Genomic DNA, 9,905 nt, shown 5'->3' on the forward strand with positions numbered 1-9,905 from the left:
AGACTCGTAACCCAAAGGTTGCGGGTTCGAGTCTCGTACCGGCAGGGATTGTAGGCGGGGTGAGTGAATGTACAGCGCTCTCTCCCACCTTCAATACCACGACTGAGGTGGCTGCCCACTGTTCACTGTGTGCACTTTGCATGGGATAAATGCAGTGCACTAATTCCGAGTATGGGTCACCAAACTTGGCCACATGTCACGTCACTTATTTTAAAAAAAACTGTTATTAAGCCTCTCATTAAAAAAACACAAATTGACCCCAAAGAACTAGTTAATTGCAGACCGATCTCGAGTCTCCCTTTTCTGTCCAAGATACTAGAAAAGGTAGTATCCTCACAATTATATTCCTTCTTAAAGAAAAATGGTATCTGTGAGGATTTCCAGTCAGGATTTAGACCGTATCATAGTACTGAGACTGCTCTCATTAGAGTTACAAATGACCTGCTCTTATCATCTGAGCGTGGTTGTATCTCTCTATTAGTGCTATTAGATCTTAGCGCTGCGTTCGACACTATCAACCACAACATTCTTTTGAATAGACTAGAAAACTTTGTTGGCATTAATCGAAGTGCATTAGCATGGTTCAAATCATACTTATCTGACCGCCATCAATTCGTAGCAGTGAATGAAGAGGTATCATATCGATCACAAGTGCAGTATGGAGTACCTCAAGGCTCAGTACTAGGGCCATTACTCTTCACGCTTTACATGTTACCCTTGGGAGATATCATCAGGAAACACGGTGTTAGCTTTCACTGTTATGCTGATGATACTCAGCTCTATATTCATCGCGGCCCGGCAAAACATACCAATTTGAAAAACTAACAAAATGCATAGTCGAAAAAAACTGGATGACGAGTAATTTCTTACTGCTAAATTCTGAAAAAACAGAGGTGTTAACTATAGGACCTAAAAACTCTGCATATAATAACCTAGAACACTCCCTAAGACTTGATGGCTGCTCTGTCAATTCTCCGTCATCAGTTAGGAACCTAGGTGTGCTATTTGATAGCAATCTTTCGTTAGAAAGCCACGTTTCTAGCATTTGTAAAACTGCATTTTTCCATCTCAAAAATATATCTAAATTACGACCTATTCTCTCAATGTCAAATGCAGAAATGTTAATCCATGCGTTTATGACCTCAAGGTTAGATTATTGTAATGCTTTATTGGGTGGTTGTTCTGCACGCTTAATAAACAAACTCCAGCTGGAAAGGATTTTTAGGCTGCATTAATTAGGTCAACCGGAACCGGGAACACTTCCCATAACACCCGATGTACTTGCTACATCGTTAGAAGAATGGCATCTACGCTAATATTAGTCTGTTTCTAGCCACCAGATCCAGTCTGTATCCAGATCAGATGGTCACTGCAGTCACCCGGATCCAGTACGTATGCAGCCCAGATGGTGGATCAGGACCTAGAGATGACCTCGACAGCCCTGAATGTCAGCGGAGACCAGAACAACTAGATGAGCCCCAGAGACAGATCCCCAGTGAAGACCTCATCACCTAGACGGCCATCGGGACAAGACCACAGAACCCAGATGAGTCCTCCGCACAATCTAACTTTGCAATCTGAGGAGAACGACTGAGCCTGGTTTCTCCCAAGGTTTTTTTTCTCCATTCTGTCACCGATGGAGTTTTGGTTCCTTGCCGCTGTCGCCTCTGGCTTGCTTAGTTGGGGACACTTATTTTCCAGCGATATTGTCGACTTGATTGCACAGATACTATTTAAACTGAACTGAGCTGGATGATGACATCACTGAATTCAATGATGAACTGCCTTTTTTCAGTGTTTACTATTGTCCTTTTGCATTATTGACACACTATTTTCCTATTTAATACTGTAAAGCTGCTTTGACACAATTTGTATTGTTAAAAGCGCTATATAAATAAAGGTGACTTGACTTGACCTCTCTCCCTGTAAGACACAGGACCACCGATTAGGAGCCACAATCACAGAAATCGACACGATTGTTTCACGATGCCAATCTTTCGGCCGGGACAGCTGAAAATCGTGCAGTGTGTTTAGGGCTTTAATGAAATAAACTACATTTACTACATAAACTCTATTTACTACATTGACTTTTCCCCATGATTTGCGGTCTGGAGGAGTCAGGGCAGTTGGAGTTGACAGATTTCATAGAAAATCATGTTGTGTATGATGGGCACAGATATTAGCTTCAGACTATAGGCTGTTAAAATCTGAAGGCTTGTTATAGTCTATAAGATGCACAGGATGGTAGCTCCCAAAACTGATTTCGGATTGGCTTTCTGAGGAAGCATAATAGTTTAATGATCTACAACTAAACAGAGCAACAAAGCAAATATTTCATTCCTACAGCACTAATTTTCCACTAGAAATGACATAAAAAATTAAATTATAAATTAAATAAAGTAAAAACGTACATTTACATGAAAACTGACCACCAACTGCAACTTTCAGACGCCATCTTTACTTTTTAGTTCAATTATGGAATTGAATGAGGGAATTCCCTCAGATGATTGAGGGAAATCATCAATACTTCAGTAGACTGGATGCGACATGATCATTAGATTCGGATGTGCCTTGTTATCTTCCTACATCTATGTGCTGCCTGCAGAGGCTGTATTTTTCAGATTTTGGACGCAATCTATGATTCTGTCCAGCTGGAGGAGATTAAACATGTTTAGAACATTTATTGTTGGTAACACTTTAGTATAGGGACCAATTCTCACTGTTGCTTATTAGAATGCCTATTATTTACATATTGGCTGTTTATTGGCACATATTCTGCATGACCATATTCTACATCCCTAACTCGACCCAATACCTAAACTTAACAACTACCTTACTAACTATTAATAAGCAGCAACATAGGGGTTTATTGAGGCAAAAGTCATAGTTAATGGTTTGTTAATAGCGAGAATTGGACCTTAAAATAAAGCGTGACCTTATTGTTTTCAACAAGACACACGTTTCTGTATGAGTTTGTTGTGCTCAGAGCGACTGAATGAGTGAAGGTCTTCAGTCATTTAGTTTTCCTCTGTAACCATTTACAAAGTCAGCAAGTGTTTTAGTGTTTTAAACATTTGTTCAAATATTAATAGTTGTGCAGTGTATGCCAGCCTTCACTTCTTCAGTCAACCACAAAGAGATGTTTTGAAAATGTTTAAGCAGGTTCAATGTTAATAACACCAAACACCACTGTTCCTCATAACAGATCATGCAGAAGGTTGAACTACTTTAATGTACTGTACTAATGTACTGTGGTGGATCTGGATATAACTGTCCTGTATACCTGCACAATTCACAATTGTACAAACCGTATAAAATGTACTAAGGGATCGCACAATACCCACAGACATTGGTTTTAGTCTAATGGCCCTTGGCCTTAAAAGCCCTGTGCATCTGTAGGCTATGCCCATTTTCCTCAGTCGTTCTTAGCAGAAACCTGTTTTTAATACATCCAGGTTAGTAGAAGGGCCATTATACAGCATCTAAACTTGCTGTGATTGTTAACGGCAAATTATATTCCCATCCATCCTCCATTTACTGCAGATTGTACAGCCAGGTTGTTTATAAAACATTAAATCAAATAGCTTTAAAAATCAATTAAAGAAAACACAACGTGCACATAAAACAGAGACCACACAGACAGACTAGAGGCTAATGTTCATACTGAGGTGCATTAGCTCTGTTTGGAAGTCAGATGTAAATAAAACATGTCAGTAAAATGGTAATGTTAATTTAATTCAATGCCGTTATATGTTTAAATATGGACCATCTTTACATTAATGGGTATGAGGCAGTTTTGTTATGGGATGTCCCCCGACTCCCCTCAAGAGTTGGCAATATAACAGAGGCCCTTAGTGGCCCCCCTTTGTCACAGAAACTGCTTGTCCCCCACAAATCTAAAATAATAATAATAATAATAATAATAATAATAATAATAAACAAATAAAATATTAATAAAATAAAAAAAACTATGTAAAACTTTGTAAAAGATAATATGATATGATATAATATACATCATTATTGTTAGCCACACGATTATTTTTTTTTTGGTTTGTTTGTTTTTATTATTTATGCGTGATTTTAGTTTTATTTCGTTCTTCTAGAATTATACGGTGAACTTTCCCGGGAAAGTAAAATATGTAGCTCACGGCAACAAACTTTCCACCAATCAGATTGCAGAAACCAACTCCGTTACTGCCACTAACGTGGAGTTTCAGAAACTTTCCACCAATCAGAGCGCAGAAACCCGTTCGCTGTACGGCCAACAGCCAATCGGAACGCAGAACCAGTCTCCTGTACAGACAGTAACATGGAAGAACAGACTGAACTGAGATTTACAAACACAGCGAGCAGAGAAAATCAAAGCAGCTCCTAACCTGTGTTTCCGAGCGCGTTTCGTCTGTTTTGTTTTGAAGAAAGGCGGTTTTCTGAAGTAATGAGGATGTTGGGCATGTATGTGCCGGACAGATTCGTGCTGAAGTCCTCTAAAGTTCAGGACGGGATGGGGCTGTACACTGCCAGAGCAGTCAAAAAGGTTCGTGCATATAAAACAAACTCTCAGCATGAAAGATGAAGTATGCGTAGTGCAGGACGCTTCTTTTTATTTAGCCTACTGTTTTTACTTTGCACAGAAAGCATTGAGAATATACGCCTGGTTGTAGTTGCATTCCTCTGTGTATGTGCTTACGTGTGCTGCCACGTCCTTTACAAACAATCACCATGGTAACCATCGTTTCCGCCAAAAATTCATCATGCCAACCACCATTTCCGCCACAATATACAGCTACTGGAGATATTACAGTACAACTGTGGGAACGTGATATTAGTTTCCTATCGTACTCCACTGTCTTAAAAAATAAAACACATACCAGAACGAGTTTGCTCTGTTTGAAAGAGATCCGGTATTGACTTTTTTTAAAAATTTTTTAGCAAAAACAATAAATAGGCTATAGTTACTATGATATTTGGCTGTAAATGTGGCTAACTGTAGAAACTGTTTGTAAGATGTCTGCATCTGCAGAAAGACTTCGCAACCAGTGGAAATATCACAAAGCACATGTCCTGCTTATATTTCACCCCAACATAAGAAAATACACAATTTTAAAAATAAGAGTAAAACATGTGTAGAAAATTAAGCAATTGTCATCACCCTAAATACATAAAATATTATAATTTAAAATATTTGCACTTAATAATTAATTTTTTTTGCGCATAATTGCACTTATTTGCTAATATATACCCTTGTAAAAATAAGTACACTTTAGCATATCTTTAAAAAAAGTACTTATTATGAAAATAATATAGGCTACTTTAAAAGAATGTACTTAAGAGCAAACTAAATGTAATGATTTCAGACACTTAATTGCATGTTATTTACAATTAAATGAAAACATTTAACATTTATATTAAATGCAACTAGTTGAACTTAGTGGCGCTTTTTGACCCACTTAATTGGACTTAATTATGTTTACATTGGTATGTCATTTCATAATTACTTTAATCATCTTTGAAATATGGTTTAAGTATGCTGTCAAATGTACTGACAATGATTTATGTCATTTCTGTTGAAACTTGTATGTCATGCAGTTAAATATCTTTGTACTGATGAAGTTGCATTTTAGTTAGGGTTGCACGATATTGGTTTTTCCAATATCGTGCAACCCGAACTAAAATGCAACTCACATTGCGATATTTTGTTTTTCTGCGATTTATATATTGCGATATGAAAAAAAAAAAAAATCACCAGATGACTTGAATAGCTCTATTTGGAAAAAAAAAATTATAATCAATGATTGGGGTGATTTTGTAGGTGAGTAAATACTTGCAGAGACATGCATTTTGACATAGTTTCGCACGCATGTGTCATTTCAGGCACAAATAGTAGCGGAAGTGAATGGAATTCAGAGTCCACGTGCATCTGCGTTGCTCTCACCGTGTCTACACCGGACGCGAGTGGCGCAACAAAATACAATAGAACCCATTATAATCAGTGATGCTGTGTGACTGACTACACTGGATGCGGCGCGACCATAGACTGTATAAAAACATGGATGTAGTGTCCGTGACGTCACCCGTAGGTTTCCGAAGAGCGTTTTTGAAATGGGTATCTCTGTACTGCTGTCGCGTCTGGTGTAGACACGGTGTCTGTGTGTGTGCAAAGAAAACGATCAGTATAAATATAACGATCAATATACTGAACATCGCACATCCTGCGCATCGCAATATCGATGCTGAACCGATATATCGTGCAGCCCTAATTTTAGTACATGTAAAATATATTAATGTTAAATGTTATATCAAGTAACACATTACAGTTAAAATTATAAAGTACTTTACATGTGCTTTGGTATGTTAGTCAACACATCAAAATAAGTGTACTTTCTTAAAACATGACAAAATATTATTAAAACATAGGCCTGGTTTCACAGACAGGGCTTATACTCAGCCAGGATTAGGCCATAGTTCAATTAGGACATCACTAACCCATCACTTTATCAAAATTTCACCATCCAGTTAGGCTCATCAACCATAACTCCTTCAAAAACAGCTAGAAACCTTGGAGTTGTGATTGATGATAAGCTGAATTTCTCAGACCACATTGTTCAAACTGCCCGGTCCTGTTCTGCGTTAGGCTAACCGCGACTTGTCATTTGCACTTATATATTGTTGCTCTTTTGTTAGTTTTGACTGCTTTTATTGTCCTCATTTGTAAGTCGCTTTGGATAAAAGTGTCTGCTAAATGGCTAAATGTAAATGTAAGTAATTTTTATAAACGTGCCTTAGAAAAAATCTTTACTGGTGTGCATTTTGAGACAAAACAAAGACACTGACATGTTTTAAGATCAATCAGTGCAAGTATCTTTCAGTTGAAACAGCTCAGACTTGCATTTTAGGCTGGGACTAGGATTAAGCCTTGTCTGTGAAACTGGGGGATAATGATTTAAATTGTACTTTAAAGTAGACCTAAAACTTTTTAAAAGTGTACTTAAGTGTGTTAAGAAATGTAGTCATGAAAGTGTACTTCCTTTATGTACACTTAAGTGGCATTTAATTTAATCAGTATTATGTTAGTGTGATTTACGAGTACAATTAGTACAAGTACATTGTTCTTTTTTTATATGCTTTTAAGATTTGAAATACACTAAATTGCACATTCAATAATGTATGGGAATGTATAAAATATGAAAAAACAAAAAAAACAAATCAATCACTCAGAACTTGTTAGTAAATTTCACAATTAGTTACAAAGAAATAAAGTAAATCTGCCATTTTTAAGTAGAAAGACTGAAATAGCATTATCTTGTGAAACATACTGCAATAATAATCTTTTTTTATTTACAATTTTGAAAAACATTTTTTTACAGTGTATATATAATCACTTTATTTCTTAACAAGATTCAACCTGGTATCTCCTGTTTCACTTTCTTTGCTTGTCTTGAGTTTTCAATTGGTCGCATCTTAAAGGGGTCATATGATGCGATTTCAAGTTTTCCTTTCTCTTTGGAGTGTTACAAGCTCTTGGTGCATAAAGAAGATCTGTAAAGTTGCAAAGACTAAAGTCTCAAATCCAAAGAGATATTCTTTATAAAAGTTAAGAGTCAGCCACGTCTAGCTGAAACGGCTCGTTCTAACACGCCCCCACACTGTAAACCCGAACAGTACTACTAACTTATAAAGATTAAGAACACTGCAATAGGAGAAACAATAATGTACAGTATGTGGAAAATAATGTGTTTTTTGAACCTTGAACCGCATAAACACATTTCATTACACCAAATACACAAAATAATGTTCTTTTCAGCAACATCATATGACCCCTTTAATTAGATCAAGTCACCTGAAGCATACACAAGCCTAAAGAAATGTCATCTACAGATTTCAGACCATTTTTAACATATATCGCATGTTTTGAAACTGTGTTCTGAACGTGTCTGAGTCGACTTGACATCTCTCTAAATAATAAGCTCTAAGAGTGGAGAATCAACCCATAGACGCTTAGAGATCCCACAGAGCCGTTCCTTGATCATGTTCAGATAGCACACAGAAACTGCTGGATGTGACATCAAAGCCCAGTCACACACACACACACACACACACACTCGCTCTTTCTTCACAGGGTGAGAAGTTTGGTCCGTTCGCAGGTGAAAAGCGGATGCTGAGTGACTTGGATGAAAGCATGGATCCACGACTGATGTGGGAGGTGGGTGACTAGACTCAACAATCTTTCCAACGCTTTACCCACAATGCATTGCTATACGTTTTTTGTTTTTGTGTCACTTCAAAGGCAACTCATATCTTAACCCTTTCTAAATGCTAGATGCTAGTTTATATCTGGCCTATTTTATGAATGTACAACATTTATGTTTTTCTGAAGAGAATGAGAGTGGTTGCCCATACAAACTCACCGTGACCACGCTAGACTGCTGGGATTGTTCATATTTAATAGCCAAGGTGTCCTGAGTGCTTTATAATGTGTTGATTTATAGTTTTCTAGGTATTAGCTATAGGTTTCTGTCTCTGATTTTTGTTGTTGTTGTTGTTCTTTTACCCCTTGTCTGTCCCTCCATTGACAGTCTATGCAACTACCACTTTGACGCTTCAAAAAGTTCAAAAAGAGTTTGTAAAACTAATGCGCATGATTAGTGGTAATAGTCCAAATTTTCTGAAGAGACTAGTGGTTCAATGGATCACAAATCTCACTGTTTGGATCATATTACGGTTTTTGAGCCACGGATCAGAATTTTTCGGATCAGCAAGAAAAAAAAAAATCAATGTAACTTTGCTTTCCATTACTCAAAGCTAAGTACTTCTTCTATACCACAGCAAAAACTCTTAGCCTAAGAAAGTTCAAACATTATTAAGGAGACAAGTGAACAGCCAGTAGAAATAGGAACAAATACACAAATTACAAGCATAGATAAATACAACAGAACAACGTTACAAATAAAATAAGGTCGGTAGTATTCCGGTACAGAAATGTAATAATTAAGTGTAAAATAACACTGCATAGTGTTCACAGTATAAATTAAATATAGATTCATCTTTGTCAAAAACATGTTTTGTTGTTTGATGAGCATAATGACAGCACCAGGTGTTATTTGGCTGCTGCCCCTTTAAGACCTGATGCACGGATCCAATATAATGATACACATCCGATTTCTTTCTCTGCTGTTCTCATTCACTTAAGACACAACAGACTGCATTTACCACAATGATTGTCGAGATCAGTATTTTGTCATAATTTTATGTGTATATGCGTGTGTTCAATGGCAAGGAGTGAAGGAGATACGAAAGAGGGTTCAGTTCTGTGTTACGCGCTTCATGTGTGTGCGTCTGCGAACATAGAAAACAACGTGCGAGTAACGAATCGAGTTCCTTTTCGCCTTTGCTTTTGCTGGAATGGTTTAAAATCGCTTGCGTGTGTAAACATACAATTGATAAACTTTCACTCTATTGTGGTTAAATTTTGCAATTAATCTGCGGATCACATGTGTGCCGAAACTGTGGTGCTTGGTCTGTACGGATCACGGATCAACTACGATCCGTTCAACCAGTAGAAGAAACTCGATCGCTTAATATGATGAACAGATTTAATTTAGGCCTTTATTCACATTAATCAATGCACAAGTCAATTGTGGCAAACTAAGCATGCTTGCTTGACATGTGAGAACCAATGAGGTTCAATTTCGTGAGTTGCGCAGCACTTTTGAACTTACGCAAGAACCAATGATATGTGGATAAAAGCCTAAATTCATTCTGTTCATCATAGGGCCGGGCGATATGGCCTAAAACCAAAACCTTGATTAATTTAACACTTTATACCTCGATTACGATTATTGAACGATTATTATTATTATTTTTTATATATATATATATATATATATTTTTTTTTTTTGCCCTCATAG

At 37.1% G+C, this 9,905-nt stretch overlaps 1 protein-coding gene across 1 annotated transcript in view; it reads left to right on the top strand.

Moving 5' to 3' along the window:
• The first annotated feature begins 4,324 nt into the window (after positions 1–4,324).
• The window catches only part of LOC107757180 (PR domain zinc finger protein 5), an 87,497-nt gene continuing 81,916 nt past the window's right edge, over positions 4,325–9,905 (top strand). Inside the window, exons 1-2 of the mRNA XM_016574595.1 lie at positions 4,325–4,534; positions 8,117–8,200. Of these exons, the coding sequence (XP_016430081.1) occupies positions 4,436–4,534; positions 8,117–8,200 (183 nt within the window). The 5' untranslated portion in view covers positions 4,325–4,435. The remainder of the gene's footprint in view (positions 4,535–8,116; positions 8,201–9,905) is intronic.

The sequence above is a fragment of the Sinocyclocheilus rhinocerous genome, unplaced genomic scaffold, assembly GCF_001515625.1.
Source record: "Sinocyclocheilus rhinocerous isolate Xijiao unplaced genomic scaffold, SAMN03320098_v1.1 scaffold1344, whole genome shotgun sequence".
NCBI classification, from domain to species: Eukaryota; Metazoa; Chordata; class Actinopteri; order Cypriniformes; family Cyprinidae; genus Sinocyclocheilus; species Sinocyclocheilus rhinocerous.